The sequence below is a fragment of the Chelonia mydas genome, chromosome 8, assembly GCF_015237465.2.
Source record: "Chelonia mydas isolate rCheMyd1 chromosome 8, rCheMyd1.pri.v2, whole genome shotgun sequence".
NCBI classification, from domain to species: domain Eukaryota; kingdom Metazoa; phylum Chordata; order Testudines; family Cheloniidae; genus Chelonia; species Chelonia mydas.
Window position 1 is genome coordinate 17804740 of NC_057854.1, and position 17990 is coordinate 17822729.

General features: G+C 43.3%; 2 protein-coding genes across 3 annotated transcripts in view; one reads left to right on the forward strand and one right to left on the reverse strand.

Moving 5' to 3' along the window:
• Positions 1-17990, reverse strand: part of GRXCR2 (glutaredoxin and cysteine rich domain containing 2) — an 88342-nt gene that overhangs the window by 67048 nt on the left and 3304 nt on the right. The gene's annotated exons all lie outside the window — the stretch shown is intronic.
• The window catches only part of SH3RF2 (SH3 domain containing ring finger 2), a 73953-nt gene that overhangs the window by 35898 nt on the left and 20065 nt on the right, over positions 1-17990 (forward strand). Inside the window, exons 4-5 of the mRNA XM_027833261.3 lie at positions 2508-2603; positions 5952-6278. Of these exons, the coding sequence (XP_027689062.1) occupies positions 2508-2603; positions 5952-6278 (423 nt within the window). The remainder of the gene's footprint in view (positions 1-2507; positions 2604-5951; positions 6279-17990) is intronic.

Consider the following 17990-nt stretch of genomic DNA (forward strand, 5'->3'; position numbering starts at 1 on the left):
TAAATATCATCCCCATTTTGCACATAGATAAACCAAGATGGAGAGGTTGAGGGTGGGGTTTTCAGAAGTCCTCAGTGTTAACCCAACTCTAACCTAGCATTGAAGTCAATGGTTGAAAGTCCCACCTAAGTGACGTCGCCAAGGATACACACTGATATTTAGAAAATGAGTGGAAATTTGACAGAGGTGGAAACAGAACCCAGAAGCCTGATGTTCAGTCCCTTGCTTTAACTTCTCCACAATGCTCCTTTAGTCAATTAGCTAATAACTGATTAGCTGCATTATTCCCTAAACTATGGGAGGGTTTGCCTTGAAAGATGCTTAGTTATATAATAAAAATGGCTTAGTAGTCAGGGGACAGAGATCATCTATGCACCTTCAACATATTCAGCCATTCCTTTAGGAACATACATTAGTGAAGCAACACCTGCATGCTTCTACAGACATTTCCCATCTGTCCTGGTATTCTACTGAAATTATAGGACTTGCATTTATTCTTTTTAGAGTAGATACTTTTCAAGGTAACTGTGCTTCACAGCAATGTCAACACTTCCTAGTATGTCAAAATTAGGTGACGCATATTGAATCTAGCTGAGAAACCAACGCCTAGGGGCTCTGATGTCCTAACAGAAAAGTCACCTGTTTTTCTTTTCATTCGGCAACTCAGCCCCTAGTGCTGTTGCTAATCAGCAAAAACAAGCAGTTCTCTAGAGGGGCTTAAGGAGAAAGTTAAGAGGCTTGATAGATAGGGCTGGGTGAGGGGAAGGCTGGGGGAAAGAAAGTTCAAATATCCAAAATCAGCTGTTATCTCAAACTGGGATGGGGCGGAACCAGAGGAGAAAGTAAGTTTCACTGAAGCATCTGCTGCTGCTCACTTTGCATTGTCACTTTAAAGTGTGGTTTCTAATATTGCTAACAATAACACAGGGGACATGGGGAGCCAACAATATTTTTTAACTGCAGATGCTTTCCTCTCTTTCATGCCGTCTGGTTTTGTTTTCTTTTTTGCTTTATTTGTCTTTGTTTCACTGCTTACTCATTCTATTTATTTGCTTTTGGAGACAGCCCTCATTTCCACGCCTACAGTTCAGTTAGCACACGGAGCGTTATCGTACATATAAAACAGGCAGATGCTTCTTCGAGGAGGGGACAACACACTCACTCACTCACATCCCCGTGCCTTGCAATGTTAGTCAGACAGTTCACATTGTATGTTCTCACTTAAGGACCCCAGCTGCTGCAGTGATTCCCTTTAATATCACCCATCAGGCTGCACGAGGTCGCTGAAGATTCCTCTGTGCACCCAACCGCAGCAGGAGGATTCAAAGCTCAGCATACCCCGCATAACCTCCCCTCTGCTGCTCTTTTCCCCTCTTGAGGTTATTTGCGCCCCAGTGGGTGCTAGTAGTCAGCAGAACCCAGGCACTGCCGTTGTGACAAGACTCATATGGGTGATGCAAGAAAGGAGAGGTTCTGTGCACCCATGCAGAGTGAACCACAATCTGGCCCTGGATGTTTATGCAGTGATCTGAGAGTCACAGTCCAGATGACAAGTGCTATGAAAGTGCAATGTATTATTATTAAAAAAAAATCTGGAAAGGGGGCCTGATTCTCCCCTCTCCTTCGTCTTGTGGGGTCATTTACACCTGCGCAAAAGGAAAGCAAAGTTCTACCAAACTGTAATGGAATCCTCATCTACCCACTTTGCATAGATGCAAGTGATGCAGGCCGGAGGGGAATTAGGCCAAGACCATTCTGCTCTCAATTGGAATTAGAGTAAAATGTGATTGATTCTCAAAAACTTCAAATTAATTCAAAGGGGAAAAAAACGTGAGTTTAGTCCCATGCATTTTTGGACCTTTTCTCCCTGCAGGTATTTTCAGTTGATCAAATACAAATATATTAAAAATGAATAACATTTCATTTCTGCTGGGTTGCACAGAAAGTGGATCTTTCCAAAGGATTTTTAGCCACAAGTCGATAGAAAACTAGTTTTGCTGCAGAGTATTTGAAGTACTGCAGGTCCAATAATATTAGGGTATTTCAACTCTTTAAATATTCGTTTATATCGGAGTTTCTTGGCAGTACAGTGCCAATTGCCTGGAAACTTATAATGGTTTATATTTGGTACATATCTGAAATGCCATTTTCATTATTTTATTCGTGCATGATAATTAAAGAAGAATTTCCACATGAAGGAAGTATTTTAAAAAGTCATAAACTCACTTGCTTTTCACATATTTTCCATTATTTTTTGTTAAATTCTGTTGTTTTAAGTTAAACGCACGCTGAGCATAGAGCTGAATACAGATGGACTTAAACATGTACTTAAGACTAAGCATGTGCCAAAGAGCTTTGCTGAAAACATGTGTTCTCTACAATGGACATACCTCAGAGGCTGCTTAACGATTTTGTTTTGCAGCAATTACGGGTCAAACCCATCTTTACACGTACTATCTGTCTATCCCAGACGGGAAGGTTGGTAACAATATACTTCTGCATTTCAGGGCGATATCATCACAGTGATTAGCAGAGTTGATGAGAACTGGGCAGAGGGAAAGTTAGGTGATAAAATAGGGATCTTCCCCATCTTGTTTGTGGAGGTAAGTGCAGCACATTCAAAAACACTTATTCAATCCATTACCACAGGGAAGCAGCCAACATCTGTATTCACTCCCACCATACTGAATGATGCTCCTGATGTGATCCATGATCCTGGAGGGTATTCTCTGGTTTCTGTTACATCTCATTTAAGTGAAGAATGGTGGTTGGAAGCTAAGGAGATACTCTCAAACACTGCCCTGTCAATGTATCTCACCACCTAACTGGAGGGACCGCAATTACCAATGAAGGGGTAATTCAGTCTTCATGGCCTATTCAGTCCTTGGCATTTTGCTGACACTATGAATAAGGGTGAGGGTCACAAGATGGGTTTTGTGATGTTAATAATTAGAAATAGTTGCAAAATGTACATTGAAACTCTGTTTTAGTGGGGGGAGGGAGGACTCTTTCAACCAAACTGAACACTTTCATGGGGAACAAAATTCATTTTTGATCAAAAAATTTTAAAAGTGAAAATTCTCAAAATTATTCATCCAAGTTCCATTTTGTTTTGTGTTGTTTATTGGGGGGGCATTTTATTTCACATTCACTGCCCCCCTCGTCATCATTTCCAGTGTGGAAAAATGAAAGAGGGTTGTTTTTCCCCATCAAAATGACATTTTTCAAATGTTTTTCAAAACTTTATTTCAAACATATTTTTGGCAAAAAAAAAAAAATCCAAAAAATGTCATGGAAAATGTTCATTCCTTGCTAATTTTTTGACAAACTAGACTTGTCTTTTTTGATCAGCTCTATTAATACATTTCCACTAGGAACTGTAATGAGATCAACCAACTGATTTTCCATAAAGCACAAAACATCTATCAGATAGTAACAGCCTTAAGTCACTACCAACCTGCCCCAAATTCAAAGCAGAGATTTAGAGAAAGAGATTTATTGCATTATCAATCTCCTTGGCCATCTAGTCCTTCCCCAGCCGCAACATTTCTTGTTTAATACTGAATTGGTCATTAATGATCTCCCTAAAGTTTAGATTGGGCTATAAACTGTAAATGGCACACCAAATACCTAGACACAAATGGAGATATTATTAAATTAAGTACAGAAAACATTTGTTACTTATTCCACAATTACTTTATAGACAGACACTAGTAAAAATATTACTTGCAGTTCGAACAGATCTTGTAAAATGTCTCTTCTTTTCATGAAATAATTTTGACTCAAGTAATTTCTTACTTAATCTGGCATTAGCTGGAATAAATTAATTATGGCCACTGGGGAATTAGAAATTAACTATGGGAAGGGAAAACCTGGGGCTAGTTTGGGAGATACAGGACTTCTTTTGGCTTTGGCTTTACAGACAATGATCAGATCCATGTTCCACTTTAACCAAATACCTAGTGTTAGGGGAATTCAGATAAATGGTTTTGGTTTTAGACTCATCTCTAATCACTTACAGAAATTACAATATTATATATAACACTTATTTCTGTAAGTACTTGGAGAGGAGTCTAATATATCACACACTACCTGTTTTTAAACCTGGTTTTAAGAACGTGTCTTTGGGATTGAGGAGGAGACAATATAAAAATAACCTTTGCTTTTACATGATGATACTGGTAAAGGCAATGACCTGTTCCACGCTAGGTGGATTATTTTTCATCCTAGGCATTAGGCATAATGTTTCAAGTGAGTGGGAGAGAATCTCAAAGTTTTGCAAGTCTTTAATGTCAGCTGTAAATCGGGGTTAATTTCTTTGGCAGCCATTGTGGGAAGAAACATTGCCACCAAATGCCCTTTGCTATTAATATTGAGGTACTCAGCAGGTTCAAAGACATCCTGTTGAAATTCAGGCTATTTCTACACTACAGTTTATGGTGGCAGAACTTACGTTGCTCAGGGGTGTGAATAAACCACCCCCTGAGTGACATAAATCACACCGACATAAGTGCCGGTGTGGACAGGGCGATGCTGGTGGGAGAGCTTTTCCCACCAACATCGCTTCTGCTGCTCCTTGAGGTGGTTTTATTAGGCCAGTGAGAGGGCTCTTTCCCGTTGGCACACAGCGTCTTCGCTGGGGCAACGGCCCCACTGCAGCACTGTACTTGTGGACATGCCCTAAGTCTCTATGCAAACTGAGGGTCTGACTTTGCTCCCCTTAAAATCAATGGTAAAAATCCCACGTCTTTCAGTGGGAGCAGGATCAAGCTGTGAATGTTTTGGTCTAAACCAGGGGTGGGCAAACTTTTTGGCCCGAGAGCCACGTCTGGGTGGGGAAATTGCATGCAGGGCTGGGGCAAGGGGTTGAGGTGTGAGAGCAGGTGCAGTGTGCAGGAAGGGGCTCAGGGCAAGGAGTTGGGGCAGAGGAGGGGTGCGGGGTGTACGAGGGGGCTCAGGGAAGGGGATTAGGGTGCAGGAGGGGGTGCAGAATGCGGGAGGAGGCTCAGGGTAGGGATGCAGGGAGGAGTGCGGGAGGGGGCTCAGGGCAGGAAGTTGGGGCACAGGAGAGGTTCTGGGTGCAGCAGGGGGCTCAGGACAGGGGGTTGGGGTGCAGGAGGGGTGTGACGGGGGGTTGGGGTGCAGGCAGGGTGCTCAGGGCAGGGAGTTGGGGGACAGGGGACAGGAGGGGTTCGGGGTGCAGGCTCTGACCCAGCACCACTTACCTGGAGCGGCTCCAGGGTGGCAACAGCGTGCACCAGGACCAGGGCAAGCTCCCTGCCAAAGCCCTGAGGGGCCGGATCCAGCCCACGGGCCATAGTTTGCCCACCCCTGCTCTAAATTGATCTAATTGAATGGAGGCAACACAGCTTATAAAGCTAACATCAGTATGGACTTCTCCATATGAACGCCTTCATGTCAGTTGGAGAGACTTGACCCCCTGCTGTGAAATGCACCCAATCTTGCCAACACAAAGCAATTAAGAAAGATGTGCCCATTTGTCCATTGTAATTTGGCGTTCCATTTATCATACTGTGTACTGGAGCTGAGTGGAAGAAACCAGCTGAGATGCATTCTTCTTCATCTCTGTGAGTCTCCAGTTTTGACAGGAAAGGAAGCCAAACCTTTCTGTGAGACTTCAACTGGAGAGAGAACCAGACATACAAGCTTAATCAGATGGTGTCTCAGGGACAGACTTCTTCCAATCCATTTTAATTTGGTGGTCAGCTTTGTGTTAGTAATTATGCCTCTGGGATTTGTCACTGAAAATATAACAAAGCTGAGCCACTCAATTGCAAAGATTAACCATAATGTCATCTGAAGCCCAAACTCAGCTATGCTCCTTGTTAGGATGAGGTATAAAATGTGGGTCTATGCTCACTGGGTTTGGGGTCTATGCAAAGCTTAACTTCTGAGATGGTGCCATAAAACTTCTCTTCTTTCTGTCCCAGCCAAACATGACTGCAAGACAACTCCTACAGACAAAGAAAAGCCACCGATCCCCCTCATTTAAATATTCATCACCTTTAAGGACAGCCTCTCCCAGAGCGAAAGGCACAGAGTCACCAAACTTCCGCAAGGTGTCAGAATCCAGAAGGAAGAGCCTGAGACCATTCTCTATCACGAGTGCTTTGAATTCACTCAACAGGATGGTCCACTCACCCACAGAGCGGCAAACACTGGAAATCAGCTCACCAGTGCTCATCAGCTCCAGTAATCCTACTGTGGCAACCCAGAGCAGCGAGAAAGTGGAATTCCCATATGGCCCCCCGGTCCAGGTAAATGAAAACCATTCATGTTGCTGATTGTTGAGCACACACATTGTTGGCTCTGCAAGCAAAAGGCTGAAAAGTAACTTCTAGGTGGAAACATTTTTCACTATGCAGATAGCAACCTGAAAAGCCAAAGCTCAAATTAGCATTAAACAGCTCTTTTAGGCTTTTAAACATTTATATCTACAATGGTTCAAACTCTTTTCCACGGCTTAGTGCAGCTTTCTGTAAATACGACAGGAAGATGATAAAGGTAAAAGACTCCTTTTAAGGATTGCATGTTAAAAAAACGGGAGAGAAGGGAGATGGAATGCCAGTGCTAGAGACGCCTACAAGCCAATGTGTCATCCATGAAGTCAGGGACTTCTTCCCCCCTTTAGAAATGGAAAGCTCTGCCTCTTGAGTCACAGGTGCCAATGTGACTCATAAAAGGGGAGATTAAATGATCAGAATGACGACATTGTTTTGGTAAGCTGCGGGGGCGGAGACTGAGAAGAAAGAGGGTTTTCTTAAAAAATAAAAGACTTTCCAGTTTGGAAAGTCTGGCATGGGATGTGCATTCCTTGGGCAATTAACTGAGCCTCAGTTTATTTGCAGAGAAATGTGCACCACATAAACTATGCATGTGTGGGCACGCGCGCGCACACACACACACACACACACACAATTATGGGTTTGCTTTATGTGAAGGAATAGTCCAAACAGACAGAAACGAACAATATCAACAAAATAGAAGGTAAAATTAAAAACACGGATGGGCCAAGTTCAAAGGTGCCACCTCACTGATGCTTCTAGTCCCCCACACAGCGTCAGGTTGTAAATACTGGTACATGTTTGCCTAAGTGTTGCTGATGCCCCATTTAAGACCCTGTTTCCTGCACTCACTGTGCTTCCTGGACTCCTAGGGTGATATTCTGGCTCCACTGACGTCACTGGAAGTTTTGCCATTGACTTCAATGGGGCCAGGATTTTTCCCCTAATGACTTCAGTGTGAGGTTAGCCCCTGTGAGGAAGGACCTGCAAAGTCAGATCGCAAGTTATCATGTTTAACGAGGAATTGATAGATGGATCTAGACTATTCTCAGTGGCAGAGGATGACAGGACAAGGAGTAATGGTCTCAAGTTGCAGTGGGGGAGATTTAGGTTGGATATTAGGAAAAACTTTTTCACTAGGAGGGTGGTGATAGACTCCTGTTTGAATCAGGAGTTTGAAACAGGTTACATGAAAACGCACAATGGAACTTTTATGTGCAATAGCAGTGTCTAGATAGCCAGTTAGTGCACCACAGGCTAGTGTGCATTGTAGATTCACACCCTGGCTTGGCACACACTGACTTGCTGCATAGACAAGCCCTAAGATACCCTGTTTCAGTACATAAGCTGGAGAAAGCAAGAAATCCTGTAACTTACCAGCTAAAAAGAGGGGAAACTATTACTTGAAAGCCAACATAGTGTTAATGGAAACCTGTCATTGTTGAGGGCCAAATACTGCAACAGTGAATTAAAAGGGAGTTTTGACACTGACTTCAGTAGGCAGGGATCAGGCCACAGGTGAGCTCTGCTCTAATGATACAGTAAAAAGCATCTTCCAGACAGTTAAGAGAGGTGATACTAGAGTAATGAACTCAGACTTTGCTAGCAATAAACGTAATGCCCTCTGAAAGATGATCTTAGCCTATCAACCTAAATACAACTTAGTGAGGCTTGTCTTGTCTCTTGGTTACACATGATGCCACCTGCTTTCCGCCTCACACACATGTAACTCACTCTCCTCCATTCCATGACTGTTATGAAGCCAGCTAGCAAAGAAATCCAATCATCCAGACCAGAACCCTTTTTCCTTTGGAAAGGAGTCCTGGTCTTTGTCCTTCCACTACCTCACTCTGCTGCCTGCATCCCTTTAAATCCAAAAGAGGAATTGCAATAAATTCTCATGGCAGCCTAGGAGTCCTTGCCTCCTTCCAAACCTTACCCCAGGATTGTCCCAAGACAGACTGAATTTGGGACTGTAATGGTGTAACAGTGTTATTAAAATAGACCTTTCAAAATAAGATCTCTCCTTTTCAGGGAAGCGAAAGATCCCAAGATCCCCAGTCTCTGAGCAGAGGTCTCCACCCTGCTTGTTAACTGATCATCTGAAAAGAAAAAGGGGTTGTTAAGATTTATTTGGCACCTTAAGGAAGCTCCAAAGGTTTTATGAGCAATAAGCCAGTTCTTGGTAGTGCAGTCGCTATGCAAGAAAACCCAGCAGGCATTTTGTGCTCAGCAATACCTTGCACAGCACGTTGGATGCTTGATCCTGTTTTACTGTGAGTGAAAGTGAAGCTTTACAATAGGGTCATCATTCAACTGAAATCGTATCATGGCTTATGAACCCAATGTCATTTCACTGAAAAATGTCTTTCTGTGAACTACTGTCAACAGCATAAGCCATAGTGCAACTATGTTACCTTGTTGCCTTAAAATGGCTCTTAATTGGTTTATTTTTCCTAAGCCAGCCTTTATTCCTGGTAGGTTGGTTTACTTGGCTACTGTTTGTTTTGGAAAGGGGATGCAGATGGCATCATGTGTAATTTCATTTCAAGCCTAAACTTGTGGATGGCCAGTTTGTATCCATTTGTTCTTATGTCAACATGGGCTCTTAACTCCTCTCCCTCCCTGGTATTTATCCCTCTGACGTATGTATAGAGATCAATCATATCTTCCATCAGTCTTCATTTCGTTAGGCTAAACAGCCAAGCTCCTTAAGTTTCCTCTCATAAGGTAGGTTCTCTATTCCTCTGATCATCCTAGTAGCCCTTCCTTGCACCTGTTCCAGTTTGAATTCGTCTTTCTTAAACACAGGAGACCAGAACTGCACACAGTATTCCAGATGAGGTCTCACCAGTGCCTTGTATAATGGCAATAACACTTCCCTATCTCTACTGGAAATAACTTGCCTAATGCATCTTCGGATTTCATTAGCTTTTTTCACCGCTGCATCACATTGGCCGCTTATAGTCAGCCTGTGATCCATCGATACACCCAGGTCTTTCTTCTGCTCTGTTGTTTCCAACTGATATGTCCCCAGCTTATAGCAAAAATTCTTGTTGTTAGTCCCAAACTGCATGGCCTTGCACTTTCCACTATTAAATTTCATCCCATTTCTATTACTCCAGTTTTCAAGATCCTCTAGATCTTCTTGTATGATAGTCCGGTCCTCCTCCATATTGGCAATACCTTCCAACTTTGAGTCATCTGCAAATTTTATTACCATATTTCCACTTTTTGTGCCAAGGTCATGAATGATAAAAGCCAAAGTTATAGATAAAATTTGATGCTAGATCATCATATTGGGTAAACTCTTTTGAAAATCTGTCCTTGATTCAGGTGCTGAGAACTTTTGAAAATCTGGTCATCAGTGCATCCCCTAAAATGTGATTGTATCCTGACAACTGTCTGTATACAAATGGCATTGAGTGGTGGAGAGAGGGTGTTCTGTGTTCAGATTTAATTACTCCAGATCAAATGTGCTCTGTTTGCAAGTAAAGACATATGGGGGTGGGAGTTCTCCTGCAAACTCAACCTGGTATCTGAGAGTCATGCATGGTTCTTTCCTTCTTGCACATCATCATTGGTAAAAAAAAGTTCTCCAAGCCAATTAATCTATGCAGCTCTGTGGCTTGCAATAGGTTTGCAGAGGTGGAATTGACAGGAATTCAATAAGTCATTCTGTTGATGATGCACCAAAAGGAACCAAACCCACAGTTCACTCCCTCTTGGTGTGCTGGGCCCACAGGCCTAAGAAGTGTAAAAGCATATTTCTATCACTAAAGTCAGCAGATAATGCTCTGAATACACAGAGGGAGCAGATTGGTTGATTTAGAAGGAGCCAGTGTCTACGTCCTCACTATTCAGAGCAGAATTGGACTTTAAACTTTCCTCTATACTTCACCTGACTCAGTAAGTATTCAACATTGAACCAAGGGGTTGAAGTCCAGAAGGAGCTTTGCCTCTGAAAATCCCTTACCCCAAAATATCACTGTGGAAGGCTACAGAGTAATCAAACGGCTAAAAATGCCAGTGATCCTGGACAACCGATTCCTATAGAACAACTTCTGTGAGGCACTGACCTAGAAAGAAAATACTAGGTACTCTGAATCGAACTCGAGCTGGGGTAGCAAAGACTGGTGACAATACAACCAAGTGGAATCTAAGGAACGACCCCAAATGTGAATGTGGAGAGCGTAGGCAAGCACTTGAACACTGCCTGATACAACGGTCCCTGTATTCCCAGGGCACTATTTGAGATAAGTGACATCATCAGACCATGGCTGCAGCTTTAGAGTGACAAGTATGATGATGACCTGCCTCTATAACAAGAAGCACATGTTTACTACAATCAGATCTAGTATTTTACCCAACTGTGTCATCCACTTTAAGTATAATTGGCTGCATTCTAATAGTATTAAAACAAAAAAAACCCCAACAATAGTTTGTATGTTGCAGTGTCATCTCTGTGCATGTTGCTGTGAAATTAAACCATAAGTACCTCCAGCAAACGCACACACACTGTACAGCAACACTGGAGCTCAGATAAGTGCTGGCCTTCAGCAGGGCAAGGAGCCTAGGTACGTCCCCTAAGGGTAAGTCCAACTAAATTAAAACAGGTCCCACCTCCTTGTAATGCTCCTTTGTTACACCTTACTGGAAATTCCAGTAGATTTCTTCAGAATCCTTCACCTGTTCTCTCTTGGCAGCCCCAGGCCCTAGTGGCCCAGGAGGTTTTGCTTTGTTCTATTGCCTACTTGGCCAATTAGAACCAGCTGAAATTTCCACATGCCGAGACATGATACAAAATAGGCCCTAACACCAAAGTCAAAATCTGAGACTGGATGCAAAACTTTGCACAAATTTGAGGCTGTTCAGATCCATCTTTATGTTGTAACTGACTGGTGACAGTGGAGGTGCTAAACCCTGAAATTTATTCACTAGAGATGGGCCCAAACTCTTGCTCAGTATCCCCTTCTTCCCCTAAAACTTTAGGGAAGCTTGAATCACTCTCTGAAATGGAAGCATTAAGGAGGTGCATTCCTTGAAGCATTCCAGGGTTTAGGTGTGGGTTTTATTTGCTTTCTTAACTCAGTAGGGAGCCTGTCAGGTTCCCCAGTGCATGCTTAGAGACTGGTGATACCTCTGCCTTGGATGGTTGCGTGCAGGAAACTGGAGGGTTACATTGGCTTGTTCTGTTTGACTGCAAGTCTGGGAATCTACCGTCAAGACTTTCATTTGCAGCTTCAGAAGGTTTCTTTGCAAGCAGGTTAGTTTTCCCTTTCACCAACTTTTTCTTTATACAATCTAAACTGAAGCTTTGTCTCCAATGCAAAAATAGGTCTGTTTTTACATCAAGATAGGTAACTTGAGACAGCTATTTCACTGGGAAAAAATACACCTAGTTTTGCAGTGAAGATATAGCATAACCTTTTGCTTTGTTTGGAACAAAAAAGATTATTGGGGCTATGGTTTTATTGTATATACTATATAAAATAGATGAGAAAATATTAGGGGAGCCATGTAAGCTCCTAAATGGGGGACAAACTGCATATGTAGTACAGATAAACTAGATGGAGAAGGGACAGAAGATGGAACAACATTCACCTCTCCCTCTTTCACTCCCTAGTGGAAGTTTCTAGCTGTCCTCCTAAGATGAATGCAGGAAACATGCTTTTCTGCTATAAGGGAGGAAGGATGGGTTTATTTAGATGGAGCAAAAAGAAAAGGAGTACTTGTGGCACCCTAGAGACTAACCAATTTATCTGAGCATAAGCTTTCGTGTGCTACAGCTCACTTCATCGGATGGAGCAAAAATTCATCAGAGAATGAAAGACAATGGGTGAAAGCATTAGGACCACCAGGCATACTGGCAAATAGTCTGAGTCGCCTGCACGAGAGCTATGCATCATGACAGACATACTCCCTTGCTGGGAGCGAGGGAAAGTCCGCACTCTGGTATCTGAGGCGTCCATTTGAAATACAAAGAGTTCGGGAGCACTCAGTGCCATGGGGCACCACACCTCAAAACGGGAAGCTTCTCTCCTTTCAATGAAAGAAACTGCCCTAGTCAGCATCCTTCTTCTCTGTCTGGGCAGCTGCTCAATCCTAGGCTGGAACAAGTTGTCCTGAGTATGATCTCTGGTGAATTTTGGCCTTTGAGGCAATACACTGTCTCAGGCAGGAGTCCAAGTAGTGGCTTTGTAAGACTCACACAAAAAGACTAGATTGTGGGCAGGCTCACAGGCATCTGAGTTAGCAGAAATTGGGATCACAGAGAGAAAGGTCTCAATCTCTATAGCAATTTTGGAGTGGGGCAAAGTAGACGTGAAAAAAGAATCGGTTATTAGAAACTGAAAAAACAAAACCCTATTATATCTCCCCCCCGCCAAGAACACCATCCCCTAGATAAATGTTAAGATTATACTTTGAACTGGTCATAAAATAGGAAAATTGTTCATGAAAAACTTCACAAAACATTTGTCACCTTTTTTCCCCATCAAATTTGGGGATTCCCCCCCCAAACACACACACTTTTTGGGGGTGGGGGGCAACTGTCATTATGCTACATTTGGCCTCAGTCAAAAGACCACTAGATTTATTACCAGTGCCTCCTCACAGGCCAGTTAGAACTTCAGTATGGTCCTGAAGGAAGCGGTCAGCTATCTCGTCCATGAAAAGACACCTCTTCCCTCCCCACCTTGATAAACAGCTGGATTATGGAGGTGGAAGAGAATTCCAGTCCAAAATAAAGGCATGAGAGGAAAACCCTCTAGCGTCCAGTCTGACTCCATTACTGCCTCAGTGCCTCCAAGGGAGTTGATGATGCTGGAAGTGTGGGAAGAGGATCAATCCCTAATCCCAAGCACCGTTAAGTAAATATGTGTATCTTTAAAACAGAGGCAGGGTCTAGTGGGGATGGGAAGGGTGACACAACACAGCACATACCAGCAAAATAACTCATGTTCGAAAATCCCCACTGGATATCTCTAGTTTCTCCCCAAATCTGCTCTACCTGACTCACTGGCACCTTCACTGTGGAGGATCATGTCAGACTCATTTCAGTCCATAAAAGGAAATGAACTGGGAGAGACTTCTCTTATCAGCTCTCCTGCCATTGCCAGTAATTGCTGGCACACTGCAACGCTCTCCCTTCCTTTTACTCTCTCCAAGCCACTCACCCTGTAGGAGCCAAAGCCAGTTCTAAAAGACTCTGGCCCTCTTTGCCCAGGCATGCAGTGAGCCTCAATGCATGTTGTGAAATCAACCAAACTGAAAAAAAGCCATTGTTCAGTCACTGATCTCAGTCCTTCCCCTCCAATTCCCCAAGAAACTAAAAGAAGCTACAGGGATCTCTTGTTAAACTACTACACTCATTTCCAGATCCAAACCAAGCCCATCCTGGCAAGTCAGGTGGCAGCAAGGTCAGGAAGCACTTAGCTCGAGGCCACTGCTACCCTTCACCACTAGTCAAGTGGGTCAATGAAAGTGGAGGAGCCCAAGAAACGTGATGGCCAGCATCAAATTTTATATCTTATGTTGTACAAACATGTAGGACTTGAGTTTCAGTTACACTAAGGCCACTTTATGCTGCAAATTGGCAGAAATGGCCCCCTGCAAGTATCCCCTTACTAAGAAGGCTTCCTGGGCCAGTGTGGAGCTGGCGTAAGGGCTTCACATCAGCGCCCAGTGTAGACAGCATATTGAGGACAGATGGCAGGAGTTGAAGAGAGGGGGTGGGCCACGGGCCAGGAGAGGACACAGTCAGGACCGGCTCTAGGCACGAGTAAAGCAAGCACGTGCTTGGGGTGGCACAATTCCAGGGGCGGCATTCCGGCGATCCTTTTTTTTTTTTTTTTTTCTGCTTGGGCAGTTGCACTCTCAGAGCTTGGGGAAGCAAAAAACCTAGAGCCAGCCATGGACACAGTTATTCCCTGCTTTCAAAGGTGCACAGTGGGGATCCATGGGTAGCAGAGCACAAATGATTACAGCAGCCCTGAGGTTGCTCTTGACCTACAGCTGGTTGGAAACTTTTTGATTAAACTTTTTTCATCAAAAGATGCCATTTTGTCAAAACTGAAGTACTTTGTGAAACCATATTAATTTAGACAGAGGTTTCTATGGGATGGTTTCTCAGATCCAGCGCGGACTTGAGAGAGAGAAAAAGATCAAAAACCTGACCTTTTCAGTCCAAAAATGGATGTTTTGACACAATTTTCTTTTCATTCCAATGCAGAACTAAAACAAAATTTCCAAACCTCAAAAATTGTCACAAAACAGAATTGTCATTAGAGATGGCTGGACACTTGTACCAGTGGCTGGACAGTTCCCAGGGCGAGAAAAGATTGCTTAAAGCTAGCTGTTTCCTTCTCCACTTCCACGCATGCCCAATGGTCAGAACAGAGGAAATGAAAATCAGGACTAATATGCAGCAGGGAATGAGGTTGGTAACGCAAAAAGCAGTACTTTCTTTTAAATCAGTACTCCACAAATGCCCCGGGCATGGTACTAAGTGGGGGGCACTACTGCTGGAATTGTTAGCTTTGAGATGAGATAGGAAATTAAAGCTCTGACCATTTTCATCATTAAAGATCCTGTGGCCCTTTTCTCCAGAGTAGGAGGATGAGTCCAGGTGGCAAATTCCAGCTTAAATGCTTTCTGCTGACCTAAACTTCCCCATGTTAGCAGAATTGCAGAAGCTATTCTTCACTCCCCGTCCTGAGAAAAGCTATGCCACATGAATGGTGCAATATGGCTTCTGTATTTCAGCTTGCAAGTGGCTGCATTTTAGAGGTGGATGAACTGATTCTTGTATTAGTTTCATCCCAGAGCAAATGTTTATGACCAAGTTATAAAGCTGCAAAAGGAGGCTATAATTAAAACTCTTTAATGAAGGCTGCCTATCACCTCGCTCAACTACTTGTGTCCTGTCTTTGAAGACGTGCCAGTACACTGCCTGCTCTATGCCAGCTTGAGTGCCAGCCACCAGGAGTACAAGAGCTCTGTCTCTGAGGCATGCTGTGTTGTATATGTAAAGAGGGCGAGTGGAAAAACAAAGCTGAACTTCATAGGTAGAAATTAGGAGAGTGGAAAAGGACATGAAATCACCTGTATAAAAGCCTGTGGGTTGCTGCTATACTGCTGTTACATACAAGGACTGGATCACAGAAAGCTGCCTGGGTGCCACCTTATAAGAATCCCAAGATACACAGATGAGTGTCTTAAATAAATGAGACCGTCATGCACCAGGGCTCAACAGCACAACCTGTTTGTTATTCTTTCTGAAGTGAATTTTTGTCCCTGTGAAAGACAGTGAGTGGATTGACAGCCCAGGAGACTGCAGCCCCCCCAGTGCACAGAGCAGGTCCACGGCCAGGTGGAGCAATGCTAGCTTCTCCCACACCACCCTATGCAATGGACCTCAGCCTCCCCATCTGTACAAGAGAGATAATAAAATCTCCCTGCCTCTCAGGGTGATGTGAGACTTCATTAATCTCTCTGTGTCTATAAAGCACTTGGAGAGCCTCCAAAGCAAGGTGTTAGAGAGGTGCAAAGGGACCACCTTTGAAGGAGAAAGATTTCATTCTCCTTGTCTCATTTAATCCTTTGTCTCTCTGCTGAAGCTGCAAACAAGCCTAGCAACTGCAGCTGGTCAAAAAATTTCTGCTGAAATAGTTTTTCTCCTCCCCCCAAAAATTTGATTTTCAACTAAACAAAATTTTTCACAGAAAGTGTCTGCTTTCTGAGGAAAATTTCAACTTTTTTCATTCAATCAAATGCCCAAAGATCTACAGTTTTCCATTTGTGCCAGGAAAACAAAATATTTCAGTTAAGACATGCCACTGTGGTGCTGATGAGAGTTGTAGTTTGGTTGCCTTATGTCTCCATTCTCCCCTATGGGCTGGACTCCATAGCCCCACTACATCTCCCAGGCTGCACCATAGCCAGGGACTCCCATGACCCATCAGCTCCCCTCACCAAGAAAGGAGACGATGGTGTATGGTGAGTGATGCTGTTTGGCTCCACTCTGTAGAGGAGAATGGGAGCACCAGGCCCCTGACCTACAAATTCCTATGGGAGACACTGCGGCAACATTTCTAAATTAAATTATTTTGGTTTTTTATTTTTTGCCATAAAGTCAGAGGATAGGGAAAAAAACACATTTTCCAACCAGGGTTGGACTAAGACCACCAACTCATTTAATCAAAAAGCTATTTGATGGCCACACCTTTAAACCACTATCAACCTTAACTGACATCAAACTGGCTACCTAGAGGTGAAAGCCTCTGATCGCATTAGCTGTACCCTGAGTCCCCACCCTGCCCTTCAGCATACAGGTGCAACAAGTTTGAGTTTGTAGCTGTAGGTTTTATTTGATTGGTAGAGCTGATCCTATTTGTCAAAGTATAAATTTACAAAAGAAATGGCTGCAGTTAATTAGCTGAATAATCACAGAGCCCTTTAGGTATTTGTTATGGGCAAGAGTGGAAGTATCCTTGAGAGATCTGTACAACCCATCTTCCTAATTTCACTTCCTATAAGAGGTATATTTGAGAGAGACCCTAACCCAACTGCTCCCATCCCTCTTCACTGGTCCAGATAAAACAGCTGTGTTGCTCAGTGAAGATTTTTCTCTGAAGGCAAGCAAGTGACATCAGTTATCTGCTTGTAGCTAATAAATTACAGGCTGGTTTAGCAGACTGCACTGGCTCGGAGACAAACACAGATAAGAAAAATTAGTGACATAGCCTCTTGGGTTGATGACCCCCATCCACAGCCTGTCCCTTTCCAAATTAGAATTAATCGGCTCTGTTCTGAAGTTTCGTCTCCTCAGAGCTGTTTATCAAGCAGCATGTGACAAATGGGAGCCCATGGAGGATATCCCAACACAGGCACACTAACAGACAGCTGGATATGGGTTACCTGCCAATGCATACTAGCATACTCCTGCAACTCATGCAAGCACAAGGTAATCAGGTCAAAACTCCTTGGGGTTCAAGCAGACCCCAAGATTGAAGGTGAACAGGGCAGTAATAACCTGCTTTCTCCAGATTCCACTATTTCAACACCATTTCCTGCTTCCTCCTGTTAAGTACATTGCTCTTAAAGGGTTAATATGTTTAAGCCCTGGGTTGTTACAAACAGCAGGCAAAATTCTGCTCTCAACTACAGGCAGGCAACCATGCAGTGTACTGGCACTTCTTAAGCCAATGGGGTAAAACAGAGAATGCAATTTGCCCCAGAACCCCTTTCCCTCACACAGGTAAGTGTTTGCCTCTTACCCCTACATGAGAAAGGAAGTTTTGTCCACACCGTTACCATGTAAGTGAGGCAGAGCTGAAAAATTAAATACAAAATGTATACAGTACTTGGAAAAGGTGGAGATATGCAAATAGGTTAGAAGGAAATAAAAACTGGTACGTACAAGAAAAGTTTGGCTTATGAATGCTGAAAAATAGCCAGATGGTGAATCAGTAAGTTTTTATTACTACCTCAAAGGTGAACAGTTCTGAGGTTGGGCTTACTATTAGCCAGATCGCATATGTAAGTTCCTGCATCTTGACCAGATGTGGCTTAGGGCAATGACAACTATTAAGGTCCTCTAACCTACGCAAATATCTTACTTGCCAGCTACCAAGTCATAGGCGGTCTGGTCTAATGGTTAGAGCAAGAGTCTAGCCTACCACT